At 34.5% G+C, this 20,897-nt stretch overlaps 2 protein-coding genes across 3 annotated transcripts in view; both read left to right on the forward strand.

Moving 5' to 3' along the window:
* The first annotated feature begins 277 nt into the window (after window positions 1-277).
* Window positions 278-20,897, forward strand: part of LOC106671823 — a 35,513-nt gene continuing 14,893 nt past the window's right edge. Inside the window, exon 1 of one of the 2 annotated variants that reach the window (XR_001341181.2) lies at window positions 278-378. The gene's annotated coding sequence lies outside the window, so the exon portion shown is untranslated. Of the gene's footprint in view, window positions 379-7,702; window positions 8,038-20,897 lie in introns of those variants that run through there. The other variant, XR_002910444.1, reaches the window with a different exon arrangement.
* On the forward strand, window positions 18,655-20,150 carry LOC106671812 (transcription factor AP-1-like). Its single transcript, XM_014402763.2, has one exon. The coding sequence runs from the start codon at window positions 18,989-18,991 to the stop codon at window positions 19,787-19,789; it is 801 nt and encodes a 266-aa protein (XP_014258249.1). The 5' UTR covers window positions 18,655-18,988; the 3' UTR covers window positions 19,790-20,150.

A 20,897-nucleotide genomic window follows, 5' to 3' on the forward strand; every position in this document is an offset into this window, starting at 1 on the left:
TCCCCCTGGGCAATGCCAGATAATACAGCTAGCTCTGTATAAAGTGCTGAATGCAGATGTTTGATGAAGACTGGTAAAGAGTTATGAATTGTATCTACAGTTGTAAAGTTTAGCTGTTATTACGGTTTTTTCATTTGCACTATCAGAAAAAGAAAATTCCTCGAATTAAATGCTTATAATTCGAATCAAATCATTTCGACCATCTATTTCATCTAAGTAAACCTCCCACCTTTTTCTTTCTTTAAATCATATAGGGTGGGGATGAATAGAAAAGGTGGACTTGCTGCAAAGCACAATCAGTTTCTAACCTAACTGCTATGGGCTTAAACAGCAGCTTGCCAGGAGAAGTCATGAAAGGCCACGCATCGCAGATAAAAGGTAATTATCCATTCATAATTTTAAAAATTGGAATAGTACTGTGAAAGCAGAGTACTAAAATAAATGTTAATTCTTGCATACAAGTTAAAATTCATTTAATAAAGTGATGCTTTCATCTTAAATTTACCGGTATTTATAAAAGGCAGGCAATAATAATCAAGGGTCAGCAAGTTGGAGGAATTGTGTAAACATTTCTTCTATTCTATTCAGTTTTATTTTTATTTTTCAGGAAAAAAATTGTTAGGATTTGATTTTGTTCCAGTTTATTTATCGAATCTTTCATATTGATTAGTCGAGTGTTGGAATTATATTTATTTTAGTTTTGAAAAAAATGGATAAAATATTGTAAATTTTTTTGATCATGGGAGAATACAATTTGACTTTGGGAGAATACAAAATTTTTCTAGTATCTTCTGCTTGTAAAATTTGAACAATTTAATACAAAGTATATGACTTTAATATATTTCTTATTATTGTTTGTGATGAATGGATTTAATTTTTTTTAAATAACAACAGCCAAGACGAAACCTGCATCAGGAAAAAAACAGAAGTGATGTCAGCTAAATGTAAACAGCAGATTTCATGTTTACTGCTACCAAATATTAACGTTGGTTTATACAATAATGATTTTGATTAATTAATTCATTTTGAACTGATCACCTTTCCTAGTCTGTAAATTCTTGGTGCAGTCAGTCGCTTCATGGCATCTTCAATAAGAAACTCTCTTCACTGAAAATTGCCTGAAGCACAAACGCATACAAGAGCAATGTAAAAACCGATAATAAATGGAACTCGAAAAGTGTATATCAGTTCACTATAATTTATTATTAATTTCTCACAATTTGACTTTTAAGAGGATCAAAGCAGGCAGAATATTTTTCCATACGGCTAAATAAAGCTTAACAACTATCTGGAATTATTCAGAAATCGTGATATGCGGTCTGGTGTGATGTAGGTTTCAGAAAAACATTTTCTTTATCGTGCCAACGTTTCGATCTTTATTGAGATCATCTTCAGGGCTCAAAGTGTTTTTCTTCTGTGTAATTGTGCCATTCTTGCGTGTCGTGTTGAGAGTGCCCAGAAGATTGGCACAATTACATAGAAGACAAACACTTTGAGCCCTGAAGATGATCTCAATAAAGATCGAAACGTTGGCACGATAAAGAAAATGTTTTTCTGAAACCTACATCACACCAGACCCCATCTCACGATTTCTGAATAATTATCGATTAACGGTCACTAATCACCACACACTATCTGGAATGTTTGAACAAGACGCAGACGGTATATAACACACACGTGCACAAAGCTGAGTCTCAGTTTCAGTCTACTGGCAATTCCAGATTTTGTAATTTACAATAAATTACCAGTAGGCATCAAGAAGGATTAGATATCTGTCTTATCCGTCCAGCTGCCGAGGTTGTGGTCCAGGGGCTATCAACAGCTTCGTCATTTCAGCCCCCAATGCAATCAGTTTCTAGATCCAAACCCACTCACTCTTAAATACATTATTTCCTATTTACCAGCCATTCACTCAGGTTGGTGGAGATATATTCCGTCATCAGTCCTCTCACAGTATACATTCATGCTAATAAATACATTCACTCTCAACACATTAGTAGACACAAAACAATCATATATCAGTACTATACATAATAAAACAACCCTGTTTTCTCCAAGAATCAGAACTGTAGACCCAAATACTCACTGCCCTGCTCAATCACAATATATATTGGCTGACATTCCTACATGCTCTCTATATGGAGCCAAGGAATGGCTGCAATTAAGTGGGATACATTGAGCAACACCAAAAGTAAGTCCCCATATGTCAACCTCTTGGAGGATTGTCCTTCTCTACATATTCAAGCCGATAAATACATTCACTCCCACCACACACCAAGGCTACAAAACTATCAGTATTATATGCAATAAAATGTCCCTGTTAACTCGGAGAATCAGAACAGGAACCCAGTTCTGGCTGCTGTGCTCAAGCACAATTCTCATATCGGTTGGCATTCTCTCCGCACTCACACTCTCTATACAGGGCCGAGGAATGGCTTCAATTAAGTGGGCCACATTGAGCAACCTTAATCGGGTGAGGAAGACCCTTCTACGAGTCAGATCCTCCAAGGGCCACCTATTGACAGTGCTTTTGTTACGTGAAAGCTTCTGTGCTGATAAAGTCCGTCAACACCGCTACTTCCTTTTAAACATGTGTTATATTGCATTTTTTGCATTTTTAGCACCAGAGGGGCAGATCAAGGTGGTAAGATCTGGATTTTTAACAGCCTCATCCCCTTTTTGTTACCCTACTGGCTTATGACAACCAGACATCAACCACTGTTTTGCTGAGTTTCTCGAGTCCATGGTATCTTTAACATAACTAAAAGGGAAAAGTTGAAAGATTTCTTATTTTAAGGAACTTCGATGGCTACTAAAGTATGAAGACTATTGAAGACCTAGAGCTCGTGTGAGGGGGGGGGTCTGCACTTCACTTACAATAAAAATCTACTTCTGTTTTATGGCAGAGTGCATGATTTAATCGAAAATTTTGTTCACTTTGAAAACGAGTTATATCAATAAAATAGCTCTGTTTCCTCTATAAATCAGAACCTGATAATTAATACTCGTCGCTCTGCTTAAGCACAGTTCTCATATTGGTTCTTACACTTTATCTATATGGAGCCATGTACACCCTTCAATTAAGTATGTAAGAGGAGAGAGAACAGTCATGTGGATACAGCAGTACTAAGGCTATGGAGTCATGCATATACTTGTCTTTTTTAGATTTTGCACATAAATCATTTATATATTGAGTATTTCTCTCCAGTGTGATGTTGATATTATGTGATGATCATTGTGGCTTTGGAAAAAGTGTGGGACAAGTGAAAGCTTTTCATTGGTGAATTATATATTGTATATATTACACAGGGTGGGCGACCAAGACCAGAGGGGTTAAATGCCTGGGTAGATTCATACCCCATCCCTAAAAGGTTCAGGACTTGGTCGGCTCACGTGTCCTGCATAAATCTCTTGGACTTGTTCACAAACCCCCAAGATTTTGGACCATTTTATCTCGGGAGTGATTTGGTGATGCCCGCTCCTTCAAAGATTTCAAATCTGGACCTAGCATACCTATCACACTCTGTGAGGTAGTGCCTTGCCGTTTCTTCTTTATTTCACAAAAACGGCAAAAGGGATCTGGTAGAATACCCATGGAGAGGTGTCTTCTCAGTGGGCAGTGGCCCGTCAGAATACCTATCAGCCTCCTAATTCCCTACCTTGAGATAGAGAATAGCCATTTCGATTCTGCTAGTTTGATCACGTTAACAAACTCTTCAATTGCCTGTGTCCAGGGGATAAATTTCTCTCCTTAAGGAATTGTTTCATGCCCCAGTTATTGATACTCTCTTTTGCTGTGCTCATAGAGTGAGGTAATACTGGTTGTGGCCCGCCAAACGCAGTATTAGACCTTCTTTGGCCGGGCTATCCACCTTTTCATTGCCATGATGTCTACATGCTGGTATCCAAATACGTTGTTCTCAAACCTGGAAGAGATCCTATTGATAAGATATACGGTTTCCTTCACCAGTCTTGTGGTTGACAAATTTTGGTGAATTAACATCAATTATGTTATATTAATAACATCAAACTAGACAAACACTATTGAGATCTATTGCAATATGTATCATTATTTAATGTTTTCTACAGGCATTACATAATAGTAGTAGTAGTAGTAGAGCAGAGCAGGCCATTGTTGGAACTCTCAGTTTTAGGAGGGTTAGTATGGGTTGTGTTAGGACGTTACGAGGCCACTTGGAAATGGAATGTTGAAATGTTGGAGAATTGTTAGGTGGGATGTTGAAAAGTTGACTTTTGCTAGTTGGTTGGTGTAGAAGTTGTGGTTTGGATCATGTTTGTCAAGAATGGTATGGCTAGGTCTTTATGGTTTGGTTAGTTATGTAGAAGGGAGTGTAAGGATAGAATGGAGGACTTGACTTCTCTTGGTGTTGGATGGACAGCTTGGCTCCGTAAGTTCAAATTGTTCGGATTAGTGCTTGATATAGTGTTAGTTTCTTGTGTACACAACACCTGAGGAAGTTCCTGGTTGAGCAAGGGTGTAAGTCGGGCCTACTGAGGTCAGTCTGAGAGTAAGACAGATAGTCAGAGTTAGGACCTGAGCCAGCATCAGTTGAGAGGGAGTCAGATGTAGAGGCTGTTAGCTAGTGGCGGTCAAAATCAGAGTCTGAAACTGAGCCGGTGCCAGTTGAGATGAAGTCAGATGGAGAGACCATGAGCCACATTATTTTGGATTTCTGAATATTTACTGTCAGACTCCAGCATCTGCCATAACAGCTCAATACATCAAACGACCATTTATTCAATTAACCCCTTTTTTCCAGTATAACACTGCTCCACCTCTTTGAGGGGGATATCCAGAGTTACAGGAGAATAGAAATCTTATAAATTAACTATTTATAACATTTCTTCTTGAATATAACTATTTATTTCATAAATTATAATATCACTTCTTGTACAACCCAGACGATGATATCTTTTTTGTTATTTAATCAATAGTATCAGTAAAATGAACCGATCAAAATCAATTTTAATCCAGGAAAACTGGAAAAGTGTGATTCATTGTGAGGATAGTCATAGTTACCTTATCGTTTCAAGATAAGCAAATTAAGCTACGATAATAGAATTAGCAATTGCTGAACACTTTTCCGTTTCATGGGGTTTACAAAGTTTTTGTCTACTAAGAACAAAAATAACTTCCCATGAAATAAAACAAGATGAATGTCAGTTAGGTATGAATTTTCAACAATGAGTAATTGTAGGAATATTTAAGAATAGCTCGTGCAAATAAATCAAATTAAATAAAGCTAAAAGAAAAAAAATTGGTTTGTTTCTATAGGTTATAAGTTGGAAAAATTTTCATCGGTATTTTAGTGAATTAGTTGAATCTGCACTGAAGGTGGCGAGAAGCTGAAACGCATCTGACAGACTGACTCAGCGAGGATAGGAAGACGAAAATTATTGGTTGCGATCAAATTTCATGTTCTTCACAAGCCAGGCAACCTGGAGAAATTTCACAACTTCCTTTTTTACTTGGTAGTTTAGTGGATTAGTTGAATCTACCACTGAACATGGCGAGAAGTCGAAATGGTTTGGACAGACCACCTCTATGAGGATAGACAGACTAAAATATCGGTAGTGATCAAATTTCATTTTCATCATAACGGAGGCAACATGGAGAAATAACACGTCATTTTTTATTTGATAGTTTAGTGGATTAGTTGAATCTGTCACTTCTCTGTTTTCCTGGAGGACTAGATAACAAGCTTCATGGTACAATTTTATAACTTTACTTTTGATTTGGTTAAATTTGTTTTCAAGAAATGATGCAAGAAATGGAATATGTAAAGGTGGAATTGGCATTCTTTCTCTACACATCTTATTTATATTTTGTTTAAAACAGTTTGTTTAAAAATGATTTAAGTGGAACTTTTTCAATAACAATAGGATCTGCATGGGAATTTTCTTCCGATAGTGAAATGTTTGTGGAAGAAAATAACAAATGGTGTTGTATAAACAAAATTGTTCTCACTTGGTATCACAACTAATATTCGTGGATAGCTGGATAGCTTTTTTATATAAAATGTTGTTTTTGCATTTTTTTTTCTATTGTAAACGAAGATATGTCATCTTTTATAAATAAAATTTTAAAAAAACTCGCAACATAACATTCTTCATTTTATTTAGTTTATTAGGCAGTTTCAATTTAATGATTTATGGATGCACAATTTTAGCTATATTATTTTTTACTGGAGCTTTTATCTTCACTGGCCATTTCAGCCAATTATTTTTATCACTCAACACATTAACTCATTTGGAAAACACCGATTTACTCTCACACACTCACAATCAGACACAGTCAATGGAGTATTTATTATAAGTTTCTCCATCAGCCCTCACACACAAACATTGTTTCACCCTAAACTATGTCCAATGTAGTGTAGTATTCTTCCACCTACAATGCATTCACATATTCTAATACTCTACTTTCAGTATAAACTGCATAAGCAATTTAGAAAGTCCTTTTAAAAAGCGGTATTCCGATATACAATGGGTTGTCTCGTTTCAGCATAAACTTGGAAATTCACTGTGTTTGAGACCAAAAGTTCATATTTGTGAGTGTTCTTGTGTCCAGGAATCTGACTACTCTGATTGCCCTCTGGGAGTAGGAGTGCTGCAGGGCAGTGTGCCTGGACCAATCTTGACCTAATATACACCCTCCACCCTCCTTGCTTCCTTTGCCGACAACACAGTTGCGCTATCTGTTTTGGAGGAGTTACAAGCACACATTACCCCTAAAACTTACTGTATATGCTACCTTAGGTTCATTTCGACTCAAATAGTAGTACAAGACACTACTGGATAATAAATATGAAACACAAAATCCTCAGAACCATTGTCAGCACTAGTCACCATCCTTCATTAATGACCTCAAATACCCTTCTTTAAAAACCTAATCACACAGTTACACAAAAAAACAATCACAGCCCATTAGCCCAATGTATGCCCAACTTAACCCGGTAGCCAATTGAAGCATAGATGGCCCTGGGACATTCAATAGTATGTAACTACATAGTTACAAAAACTGTGAAGAAAACAGTGGTTGCTGCCTCATCTCAGGATATAAGAATATGATATAAGAAAAATACTGTACTGTAGCTGATTACATGTAAAATGTTGGTTAGCGGGTTAGGTTAGGTTGTTGTGGAGTGGCTTAAAAACCTTAAAATAAAATAATTCCTGTTATACAGGAGTAGTAGCAAAATCACCATGTCAAGGAAGGACCTGGGACATGACATTTATGTCCATCTTCACCTTTTTACATTAGGCGTGTCTGCCCTTATTGGAGGCATCCCACCCGTGCTACTTCCATTGAAAAACCATAGACTTTGCCGGGTTGATTTTGATTGTAGGCTTGCCTACAATGATATTTATGTTGCTTTGTCCGACAGGTCTGCTGTTTGTTCCAGCAGATATAAGCCGGAAGTTGGATATTTTATTTATAAGCTCGATTGGCGTTTGCTTCTTCGTAGGAAAAGGGTCATGATGAAGTTATGAAAAGAGCTCTCCTGTCAAATCGAGTATACAATGTACCATTTAACTTCTAATTCAAACTGAAAAATCAAAAGTGGAGACCCTCGAGGGGCTTGATTTCCGAATATTTCGACTCTCGGGTTCTGCAGAGAATGTTTAGGGATGGACTGCACTGTGCGGGCGCAAGCGCACGACATCTATGACTTAACCGATTATTAAGTCCCGGCCTTTGCACCCTGGAAATCGGAATGAAACTGGCTTTCCCGATTCAACCCTCCCTCATCATTTCATTATAATTACTACGGCGACTGAAAGTTGTATCTATCGTTCTTAAAGGACCAAATAACACAACATTTAGCATATATGTAATAAATCAAAAATAGATCCGATTTTTACAAGTAACTGATTTCTATAGTACGCAGACTAGTGTAAACACTTTTATAGTTAAATAACTCTCGATGCTGTGGTTTCAAAGATCCTCCGGTTCCGCAAACGATACACTGCAAGAAGACAAAAATGAAGATTCTGAAGAAGAATTTTCCGACGGTAAGATATTCTTTTTTCACCAAAATTGTCAAAAAGTGATGACATTTATTGCATTTCGCCGGTGAACAATTAAAAAGCTCCACCCTGTCTTAATTTATCAATTAATGCCCCTTATAAAGGAAAATTTAAATAAAAAGCTCCAGTCCTACCGATTACTTGTCCAATTATTAGGCGATCAAATATTTGCATTTTTAATTATTTTTTAAATTAGGAGAACATGAACATCGAATTGTGTAGAGCATAGAACAAATATTTATTATCTATGGATGATATGTGACAGGGTTTCATCGAGTTGCCTTTATATTTATGATATTAACGAAATTGCTCAAATCAATAATTTAAAAACGTTTTTTGTCTTAATCTCAATTCATCAAGAAAGTTGAATTTTAGGTTCGGTTTCACGTCAAATTAATCTTTTTTTAAATTCAAATTAAGCTTTTTTTAACTTCAAATTAACCTTTTTTTACTTCATATTAATCCGTTTTAATTTCAGAATAACCTTTTCTTTAAAGCATTAAAAAAAAACTTTGGACGTTGGAAATGGTATGAAATAGAAGCATGTAACATAAAATTTTTGTAAATATGAAATAATTGGGCTCTTAGAAGAAGGAAGACCATAAGAAAATTCATCACAATTAAAATTTAAAGTTAAATAAAAAAAATATAAAAAAATTATTTTTGCCTATAAAATATGTGTCGTATTTTTTTAAATCTATGAACACTGTTTTAATATTTAATTTTAAATTTTAATTACAATTNGTGAAGTTAATAAGGGTTAACATGAAATTAAAAAGGGTTAATTTGAAAATAAAAATTAAAAATTCTTAATAAATTAAATTAATTAATTCTTAATAGATTAAACAATTCTTTATTTTTATGATTTTTAATTTTAATTAATTCTTCTTTTTTGTCTTTCATATTTATATTTAATCATTATATGTATAATAATAAATTAAAAATAAATACATTTAACTATTAAATTATAAAATAAATTAAAATAGATAAATCTGATGTTAATAAGAGTTAACATGAAATTAAAAAGGGTTAATTTGAAGTTAAAAAAGGTTAATTTGAAATTAAAAAAAGATGAATCTGATGTTAATAATAGTTCACACGAAATTAAAAAGGGTTAATTTGAAAATAAAAATCATTAATTTGAAATTTAAAAGGGTTAATTTTAAGTTAAAAGGAGGTTAATTTGAAATGAAAAAATGTTTAAGTTAAAAAGGGTTCATCAAAAAGCTACATTTATGATTTTCGTTTACATAGGGGGAGTATTAATTACAATTCTATTGTACGCAGAGGATATAATAATGATCGTTACAGGGTCGAGAATCTAAAATGAAATATCAATCAATAATCAATGAAATATCAAGAAGCTTTTTGTAACCAATGAAAATGACGGTAAATCTGGCTAAATCTACAATTATAGTTTTAGGAAAGCTTTTCGTCATTTTGGAAGTATTCCGTAGCCATTCTTCTTCTTAAATTATTCAGAAATCGTGAGATGCGGTCTGGTGTGGTGTAGGTTTCAGAAAAACATTTTCTTTATCGTGCCAACGTTTCGATCTTTATTGAGATCATCTTCAGGGCTCAAAGTGTTTGTCTTTTGTGTAATTGTGCCATTCTTGCGTGTCGTGTTGAGAGTGCCTTTTAACGGTCACTAATCTCTACACACTTCTTCTTAAAGCTCACAAACATCCAAACCAGATATCCTTCTACAGACCCATCAGCCTTCTGGGATGTAATCTTTGAAAGACTTTTTAAGACGTTTAACACCCATATTAGGTTCATACAGATTTCTCATCCTTCTCACCAGTTCCTTCTTCATCATTAAACGATCCAGCAAGGCTTGATCAGAGTTGCTTGGATGCAATAACTGAAGCACTTGGTAGGGTCTGGCATTCATCTAACGATCAGATTATTCGGTAAACTTGCAAAACAGCGTCGATATGCCGACCAAAATTATCGGAACGACCAAGCTACAGGTTCCCAGTTGAAATCTCACAATAATTTGTCAAGATGTTCGTACAACTTAAAAATGCTTCCTACGTCTACGAGAATTGAACTCGGTTCCGCTACGTGAACAATAGACCATCTCAGCCGACGCCTTTCTTATTTGTATTTGGCACAGGAGAAATTTTTTTAAAATTTGAAATTTGATTTACTTTTTCTTGGTTCTGTTGTTTGTACATTGTAAAAATAGATGTTCTCGAACAGCTATATTTAGTGCGCTAATATTATAAAGGGAGAAAGTTTGTTTGTTCGTTTAAATCGTAGGAACTGCCTGACTTTAAGTAATTCCTTGACAAGAAAAAAATGTTTTGAGCGGAAAGTCTTTTTTTATGTGTTTCGGTAAATTTGGTCGTTTCCAGATTTTACCGGTCCGCTTTGCCTCGCTGAGCTTTTTGTCCGTCAAACCCATCACTGAAGGGTTTGACGGAACAAAACCAACGAGGATAGACGAAATGATCGAAAATGGCCAAACTGCTGGTACCCCGCATATGACTGACTGACACCGTCTGATGTCCAAAATGTTGAGGTACGCAGTTGAGATTGGACATTTATAGAAAAATATAATTTCCTATTCCTGAAGTTTTTTGCATGAGGAGGAGAAGTCTGGATTTTCACGTAGGTACATCCAATTCCCCAATTTACCTCAGGAAGACTGGTTTTCTTGTAGAATCTTTTCTAGGAGCATTTTTATGTACTGAGGATGAAGACGGGCAATTGAATATCATAGTTGTCCAGAGCTCTCATACCTAGTAAACTCTCCTGCCCAGATGCATAAAAACAGAGTATCAAAAGAAGCTTCTCCACTGGTTTTATGGCATTTTTTCCTCGAGCGCTATAGCCACTGCAGGGGGCTTCTTTGGTATTTTTTTTCCTGGCATCTCTGTCTCTAGCCTTATCCCGCCATATTCTAACTATGTCTGATTCTATATCTTCTGACCATCTTTTCTTGGATGGCCAATACTTCAGTGATATCGCTCCATACTAAAAATGCGTATCCATTCCAGTCTCCGTGCTTTCATTTCTGTTTGATCCATATAGACTTGACAGCTCCTCTTGTCTTACTTTCCAAATCCCGATTACCAGGGTAGGACTAAATATTTTTTTTTAACATTCGCCTTTCTCAAATGAGCAGCTGCGTTTCATCTATTTCTGTGAGGACCCAAGCCTAACATCTGCACATTGCTGTCTTGTAAACAAGCACTTTGTCCTTCTTGGAGATCCACCTCCCTTTAAAAATGTTCTCTAACGCTGATACTTCCTCAGGCGACATATTTATCAAGTTTATGGAGCTTAGCAATAATATCAAAATCTTGCATGACTTCTAGAATCGTCATTCTTTGAAAAGTGGTCTACCCTCTGGCTCATTGTGTAAGGGTGACGATACAAACTGAAGTATTCCACGTCTTCTCTTGCACTCGATGAAAGATCATAATACATATAAGATAGATAATAATATAAGAATACTCATTTTACAGCTTTTATTGGAGAGATACCATGAACTTGGAGCGTCTCGGTAAAAAGGTTGTTGTTGTCTTGATCCCGGACAAACAGGTCGATCAGGGCCCCTGACGCTAAAACTGAAAAAATAAAACACGATTAAGAGTGTTAGCATCAGTTGGCCAGATCGGAAGAGAAGCGTTCGTATCAAGAGCACCGTCGATAGGTGACCCTCGGAGGATCTAACTCGTAGAAAGGTCATCCTCTCCCGGTTAAGGATAGGCCATGAAACGGCTCTTTTGGGCCAAAGGTGGCGTATGTGTGTGTCCGGCATGTAAAGAAAAGTTGTTCGATGTGTCTCATTTGATTGATTGCCATTCCTTGGCTCCATATAGAGAGCGTAGTAATACCACCCAATATGAGAATTGTGCTTGAGCTCGGTCACCTGTTCCGATTCTTGGATAAAACAAAGTTGTATTATTGAATGAAATACATAGTTTTGTGACCTTGACGTGTGTTGAGAGTGAATGCATTTATTAGCGTGAATGTGTAGTTCCCCATCGCCCCTCAATTAGATTAGTTATATAATATGCATAGAGGGTGAGGGAGGAATATCAAGTACCAACCTGAGTGAATGGCATGTAGATAGGAAAGAATGTATTTAAGAGTGTGAATGGAAGACTTATTACGTTGGGGGCTGAAATGACCTCGGTGATTGGATCGAGGTCTGACCCCTGATTACCAACACCCAGGGTGATTTTCAATGAATAGCGTTAATTTATTGTAAATTATAAAAACTGGATTTGCTTGTGGACTGCGATAGCCTATAAGCTAATCTCTATACGCGTATTTTCCTCCTGTGGTCTACAGGGTGGTCAACCTGTAATTTCAACGTAACCGATCATCCTGGTCTGCCCATCCTCTGGGTTTGTTTGTAAAACGCATTTCGCCATCTTCAGTGTGCCTTTGTCTCTATTTGATAAAGCCGTACGGGCGGGTGCGTCGGCGTTTTCATTGTGTCTCTGTGCCTTTTATGAATGACTACGTTCCATGGTATTTCTGAATCGACGAGCCGTATTTTGGTGAACCTGTTCGAAATTGCAGGTTTTCCTCTGGTCGCATTTTAAAAAAGGAGAATTTCTTGAATATTCGAAAATTCGTCGCCCCTTTTGTTTATATTCACCTATCCTTTTTTTTATGCTGTCTCATATTTTTCGCCTTTCTTTCCCACGATCTGCGATCGTCGAGATATTTTTGTTTATAGATCGAGCACTGTTTACATCTACCTAAAGATTTCCCACAGACTGTCTTTATAAACAAAGAAATATTTTTAAATATAATATGAATAAGCATTTTCTGAAGAACAAATTTTTTTTACACATATAAACATCGAATACTTTAACGGAATTCCTATCAAGCGACAGTCAAGCTGGTTAAGTTACATTATAAATTACATCATATTATTCTTCTTTTGGGGGAAAATATTAGACCAAGAACCAGAGCTATCGTGGCCAAGTTATAAAAGGGTTATTTACTCTCCTGTTGTCCTCCTTGTCCATACTATACTTACCTATTTAGCAGCAGATCGCATTGTTTAAAAAATCTCTGGTGTATTCCAGAAACTAGTTTTTCCGCAATTCCTATTTGCATGTATTGCCACAAGCCTAAGAAACTTATTCTGCACGACCTGCAGCGATAGTCCTGGGAGACTCTAGATAGGTGGGATACATCAATTAGAAACTGGAATTCAGTAAAAGAATTACTTCTTGGAGTTTATAGCCCAACTTCACAGACCTAATAAACCCTTTGCTGCCCATGGGACTTGGGAGTTTGGAACAACTTTTCTCTTCCATTTCATGTCCCGGTCATAGCATCTGACATTCCGGACATCCTGATTCAAATGACCTTATGTGGTAAACGGTTCTTCTCAGGAAACTCAATTTAATTCTTCGAAATCTGCTCGTCCGCTTTGGTAAAACTCACGTTTTTGAACCATAGACAATTTGGCTGTTCTAGTTGCATCTTACTCTCAAGCTTAAAAGGTTGGGCATCTGTTCCCCGTTGTCGATCTTCGTATCTATCTGAACCTTGTAAACTACTTCGGTCTTGGGGGGATGCCACGTTGACAGTTCTGATCTAATTAAAAGGAAGAAGAACCCAAGGAAAGTTAAATAAGCCAAAGTGTACACTACTAACTAGCATACTATGAAGTACGAAAGAGAATTTTGGCGAAAAACCGCCGAGGCAATTAAAAAGATTAAGTCAAAACGACAGAACACATATGTTATGCAAAGTTTAATGAAAGGCTGAGAACTATAAAACCAAAGGGATAAAAGGGCAGTACAAAGAGATTTTTTTATCCCTCACCAGTAGCACACCCGGCAGAAAAAGAAAAATTTCATAGAAAAAGGACGACAATCAAAAATTAATGGAAGTTGCAGAGTAAATTGTTAAACTTACTAATCATTGTCGTCCCTAACATATAGTCGATATAATTAGACATATAAATATCCCCAGGTCTAAGGCCTGTCTAATGAAGGCTAAGAGGATTCAAAGTCAAAGTATAAAAATTACTCCTTTTTGAAAATTTAGGCCTGATATTTTGAAACTTTGTTACTTTCTGAAGTACCGACTAAACGATTAGGACTTTCAGCTCCCAACGCGTGCAAAATATAATATAGCCCAAAACTAGCCAACTTCTATAACACAGTCGCACAAATAAATACATTCACACCTATGACCATTGCACTCATTCTGAATAGTCTGTGGAGTACTCGATATTCCGCCATCGACCCCTGAACACACTTGGAGGTGCGATGGCTATATTTCACCATCAGCCCCTCACCACTCACACTAATAAATACTCGCAGCCAAATAAAACATAACAAATCTATATAAAATAAAAACTAACGTCTTCCAAAAAGCGGATCATTGAACATAGAAACCCGCAACTGTGCTCGAGAAACATTTTTAAGTTCGAGGGCATGCCTACACGCTCTCTGTAAAGAGCCACGGCATGACAAGCTCCTATTATGGGAAAACTAATCGATTAGCACCGGGACTTTAACCTATATCGAATTACTGTGTCAAATGCTGTCTGTGAAGTCGAATAGATTTTTTATAATCGCATCGTTATCACTCGTAGAAAACCGATAGCGAGTCACCTCCGATTTTTGACTCATAATTTATCCAAAAGCTTGTTTTTTATAATAATCTCCTTTGTGGAAACAATGGGCTGTTTTCGATTGATTTAGATAAGGCGAAGAGGTTTGAAACAAAAATGTTTATCATTGTTTAATAGTTGAAAAGGATAGCTCCACACTCGAACTATTTTTGAATTCAGATTTTTTATGTAGGCAGGTGTTTTTTGACTCTCGTTTAATTTCTTTAACCACTTTGTCCAATGCATTTGATGCTACAATCATCAACCCGCTTTTTGACAATCTCTCATCATCTTGCTTCGAAAGAAGAAAGTTTAAGTATTTTTCTTACTTTATTAGAAACTTGCTTAGTTTCTACCAACGAAAACCTAGCGTTTTATTTTTGGTGGAGTGGCTCAGACGAATTCTCCCTTCTTTTAAAGTTAATTTTTTTGTTCTTTTAACTAACCTGTCGATAAATATTTTTGGATACCCTTGTCTTTTTCCTAATGTTTTAATTGTTCGTAGCATAAAAATCCTTGTAATTAACGAGTTTTAGGATGAGTTTCAACATAGGTCTATCTTCCAAATAAATATAGCATTTCTCCGTCAAATGAACCCTTTTTACTTCAAATTATACTTTTTTAACTTCAAATTAACCACGTTAACCTCAAATTGAACCATTTACCTTCAAATGAACCAATTTTACTTCAAATTAACCCTTTTTAATTTCAGATAAACCCTTTCTTTAAAGCATTAAAAAACTTAGGAGATTGCATTAAACATGGCATATAAACATGTACAAAATCCTGGATATTTGCGAAGTTAAACAAAATAATATAAACAAAAATTGCAAATATAGCTTTTTTCGTCAGATTAGCACTTTTTTACTGAAATTAACATTTTTTCTCTCAATTAACCTTCTTTTAACTTAAAATTAACATTTTTTAAACTTCAGATTAACCCTTTTTAATTTCAAATTAACTCTTCTTAACTTCAGATTAAAAATTTTTAATTTCATATTCAATTTCTTATTTCAAATTAACCATTTTTCTTTGTGAACTTCAAATTAACTTTTTTAAATTTCAAATTATTTCTTTGTTAATTTCAAATTAACCATTTTTACAACAATTTAACAAAACTTTGTTTTCATGTTGTTTTTATAGATATAAACATGTCAATTAAAATCCATGTATAAATGTGATCTTTTTTAAATATAAAATAATTGGGCTCGTAGAAGACAATATGAAAATTAATTAAAATAAAAAATGATATAAACATAAAGGATTCTTCTTTTAATTTGAGATTTTTTTAAATATACAATCGGTTCTCATATAAAATACCACGTGAAAATGAAATAAGACTACAATTAAAAATTATAGGAAAATAAAGGATTCTTCTTTAAATGGGAGATTAAAAAAAAATATATAAAATCGGTACTTACATAGAATACAATATGAAAATGAAATAAAATTACGAATTATATAAAAATAAAGGATTCGTCTTTTAATTGGAGATTTTTTTAAAATATAAAATCGGTGCTTATATAAAATACCATATGAAAATGAAATGAGATTAAATTAGATAAAAATAAAGGATTCGTCTTTTAATTTGAATTTGAAAAAAAATATAAAATTGGTTTTTATCTAAAACGCCACATGAAAAGTAATTACGTTTAAATTAAAAATTCCATAAAATTAAATTTAATGTTTCTTTTTTTCGAGATTTTTGTAAAAATATAAACTACTTATAATATACACCAATTATTTTATATTTAAAAAATCTCGAATTAACAGAAAAATCATTTTTATATTTAATTTTAATGGTAATTACTTTTCATGTGGTCTTTTAAGAGTCCAATTATTCCATATTTAACCAAAAAATCGCGCTTATATATTTCATACCATCTTTTAAGTTCTATTTTTAATGCTTTGCAGAAAGGGTTAGTTTGAAAAAACGGTTAATTTGAAATTAAAAAAGGTTAATCTAAAATTAAAGAGATTCATTTGAAGTAGAAAAAAATTTGTTTGAAATTAGAAAGATTCATTTGAAGTAAAAAAAGGTTTGTTTGAAATTTAAAAAAAATTATAATTAAAAAAGGTTAATTTGAAATTAAAAAGAGATTAATTTGCAGTTAAAAAATGCTTGTTTGAAAGTAAAAAGAGATTTGGAGTAAAAAAAAGGTTATTGTGAAGTTTTTAAAATTTTGTACCGTCTAAGTTTTTTAAAAAATATTTTAAGTAAAGGGTAATTTGTAACTAAAAAGGGATAATTTCAACGTGAAAAGTAATTTGAAATCCACAAAGATTTGCTGTTAAAAAGGGTTAATTTGTAATTTTAAAAAAGTTAAAAAGGGTTAATTTGAGATTAAAATGGTTAATTGAAAGTTAATGACAGTTAATTTGCAATTAAAAATGGTTAATGTGAAGACAAAATGGTTAATTTTAAGTTAAAAAATGTTTATTTGAAATTAAAAAGAGAATAATTTGAAGTTAAAAAAGGAAGTTAAAAAGGGTTGATTTGTAATTAAAAAGGTTAATTTGAAATTTCAGAGAATAATTTGGAGTGAAAAATGGTTGATTTGTAATAAAAAAGGTTAATTTGAAATTAAAAAGATTAATTTGAAGTTAAAAAAGGTTAATTTGGAATTTCAGAGATTCATTTGAAGTTAAGAAGGATTGATTTGTAATTAAAAAGGTTAATTTGAAATTCAGAAAATAATTTGAAGTTAAAAATAGTTGATTTGTAATTAAAAAGGGTAATTTGAAATTTCAGAGAATAATTTGAATTAAAAATGGTTGATTTATAATAAAAAAGGTTAATTTGAAATTAAAAAGAGAATAATTTGAAGTTAAAAAAGGTTAATTTGTAATTTCAAAGATTCATTTAACTTCAAATTTCCTTGAAATCCACAAAGATTTGCTGTTAAAAAGGGTTAATTTGTAATTTTAAAAAAGTTAAAAAGTGTTAATTTGAGATTAAAATGGTTAATGTGAAGACAAAATGGTTAATTTTAAGTTAAAAAATGTTTATTTGAAATTAAAAAGAGAATAATTTGAAGTTAAAAAAGGAAGTTAAAAAGGGTTGATTTGTAATTAAAAAGGTTAATTTGAAATTTCAGAGAATAATTTGAAGTTAAAAAGGGTTGATTTGTAATAAAAAAAAGGTTAATTTGAAATTAAAAAGAGATTAATTAGAAGTTAAAAAAGGTTAATTTGGAATTTGAGAGATTCATTTGAAGTTAAAAAGGGTTGATTTGTAATTAAAAAAGGTCAATTTGAAATTAAAAAGAGATTAATTTGAAGTTACAAAATGTTTGTTTGAAATTTCAGATTCATTTGAAGTTAAAAAAAAGATTAATTTTAAGTTAAAAACAATTGATTCTTTATAAAAAGAGGTAGTTGAAATTGAACAAAGATTAATTTGAAATTAAAGAAGAATAATTTGAAGCAAAAAAAATACTTAACCCTTTTTTTACTTAAACAGTTAATTTGACGGGAATGAATGTTTGCACAGGAATTTTACTTAACATGCTTACATTTTATACCATCTAAGTTTTTTAATGCTTTAAAGAAAGGGTTAATTTTAAACCAAAAAAGTGTTAAGCAATAAATCCAGCAGCCTTATGGGTCCATGAATGTGAAGAGTCATCTGTGGTAGTTCTGGGTTTTCTATGTCTACTTCAATTTTATGTGTAAAAAGTTAAAGAACCCTCTTTAATTTTTTTTAATGAGAAATTTATTTTTTGGGTGTTAAGGAGGTAATTAGTCGGAGAAATTGTTTTAGATCATCTAGTTCTCTACGATATAAATAAAATATCGTGTATATAACTTTTACAAAAAGAGCAGAGATTGAATTATCTTTTTTTTTTAGTATTTATTTGAATAGAAATTTTTTTTGTCGTGATCCAAAAATATTTCGTCATTTATTGAGTAGAATTTCCCTTTGTCAAGTCAAGTTTGAAATGGTGGTGGTGGCGCGGTGGGCGGTGGGTGCCGCGAGGAGCGGTGTCGGCGGCGGGTCCTCGTTGATAAGGCGGCCTGGCGTGGATTCCGACTCAGGAGTCATCAGTCATCGCACTGCTTACGACGAAGGGAAGAAGGAGGGCTCGCGAGTGACGTCGTCGTTTCGGGGTTTCGTTTCCCATTGAGATCGAGCCGTTTTCGTCGGACGGAGGTGGCGAGGGTTCGACGTTGGATTGTCGTCGTTGGAAGGAGTTCCGCCCGGCCTCTGACTCATCCCCAGCCCGTATGGAGCCCGACGCCCCGAGGGAAGGCGTTAGGCCCGGCGATTTGTAAGCCTTTTTAAGTTCCGTTCCAGTCGACGACCGTTGCACTTTGCCGTTTATTCGCCCATTGATGGTCCGCTATTCGACAGATACGAAAATGGAGCCGACTTTTTACGAAGAGCACTCTTACGACGGCAACAACCCGAGAGAGGCGTTGAAAAGGAACATGACGTTAGATCTGAACGGTAGGAACGGGAAAATGTTTAAATTGAATCCGGCCGTGACCGGAGCTCCCGTACTGTCTTCTCCGGACTTAAACATGCTCAAACTGGGCTCTCCCGAGCTGGAGAGGCTCATCATCGACCAACAGAACGGCATCGGGGGGAACAGCGGCCTACCGACTCAGATACTCTTTCCGAAGAACGTCACCGAAGAGCAGGAGATCTACGCGCGAGGTTTCGTCGAAGCGCTCAACGAGCTGCACCACAGCGATTCTTCCCAGAGCGGGATGCAGCACGCCGAGGCCTCCAGCGATTCCTCTGTGATGGCGTACCACCCGCTCGAAACCCACTACAGGCCCAACTACGCCTTCGCCGTCTCTCCTCCCGGCTCTTCGATCAAAGAAGAGCCGCAGACAGTACCGGATTCTCCCCCTGTCTCTCCGTTGGACATGGAATGCCAAGAGAAGATCAAACTCGAAAGGAAAAGGTACAGGAACAGAGTCGCCGCTTCTAAATGCAGGAAGAGGAAATTGGAAAGAATTGCCCTTCTCGAAGGGAAAGTCAAAATGTTGAAAAGTGAAAATGCAGAGTTGTCCCAGTCGGTCAGCTCGTTGAGGGAACGCGTATATCGTCTCAAACAGGAGCTCATGCAGCACGTCCAATGCGGCTGCAACGTCGTCTTCGCCCCTCACCACCAACAACAAGCCTAAGTATTTTACTCTCTCCATTTTGCACCATTTAAATATTCATGTCGGTAAATAAACTTTTATGAAAAGTTTATCTCGCTTTCAAACAATATGATAAAAATGGAGTTTTATTTCTTTCGCCTTATTTGTACAATCTGGTGTTATTTTTTGGGTGGCCTCTAAAGTCAAAAAATAACACCAGATAAAAATTTATGTCAAATTTTCTGGATTAGTTAAAATTTCACATTCCAGATATGTAAGAGTAAGAATTTATTTTTTCCTGTAGTAAATCATAACGGAATGAGAACAGGAAAAATGAAAATTACTCAACCGTAAATGTCTTTTAACTGGTGCAATTTGTGAAAAACTTTTTTTTTTAAGTAAAAGGAATTGATTTTGAATTCTATAATGGTCGAAACATTCGGATTATGTTATGGGTTACCATTTCTAGTGATTAACAACATCAAAAATCAAGATTTTCTGGTTCATAAATTGTGAACTTGTGTCTTTCAATCTAAAAAATTCATCATTCTATATAAAAAAAAAACTAGAAGTGTCTTCATTATTTCTCTTTTTCTTTTTTTTCTCTTTATTTTATAATTGTAATAATAATAACATTTATTGTATTTGGCGCTATTTGATGTTTCAAATTTTCATTCACTTCTAATTTGAATCTATCCATGTAACAACCGCCGAGAAGCTTTTTTTTATACTCGTTACCAAATGATATATTACATTAAAAAGTACAACTTTATTAGAATTAATTTATATTTTATCGATACCATTTAAATTACGCGAAGAAAATTGAATAGTGTTCAAATTTTTTCCAATTCCAAGCATCTAGGTTGTGCAGAAAGGTGTAAAGCCAGATACAAAACAGTGCTTGGTAAAATTTTCTATGGTGAAGTGATAATATTGACACTTGTGATGTTTGCCAACCACAAGACTTTCTACAAATAAACATTTAAAATTACATTTATTTTAATAAGTTGACCTGATAAAAAAAAAAAAAAAATTGCACGATAATAAGTCATAAAGTGTAATTTTCATATTTTTCTACTTCACCCAGATTAATTGTATTAACAAAATACCTGGCCCTTTGTAATAAAAAAAAAATAAATAAAAATAAAAG

Source organism: Cimex lectularius, unplaced genomic scaffold (genome assembly GCF_000648675.2).
Source record: "Cimex lectularius strain Harlan isolate CLEC.00 unplaced genomic scaffold, Clec_2.1 scaffold160, whole genome shotgun sequence".
NCBI lineage: Eukaryota > Metazoa > Arthropoda > Insecta > Hemiptera > Cimicidae > Cimex > Cimex lectularius.

Bases quoted from the DNA above. Each gene is read 5' to 3' on its own strand.
- LOC106671812 (XM_014402763.2), top strand. From the start codon at position 18,989: ATGGTCCGCTATTCGACAGATACGAAAATGGAGCCGACTTTTTACGAA.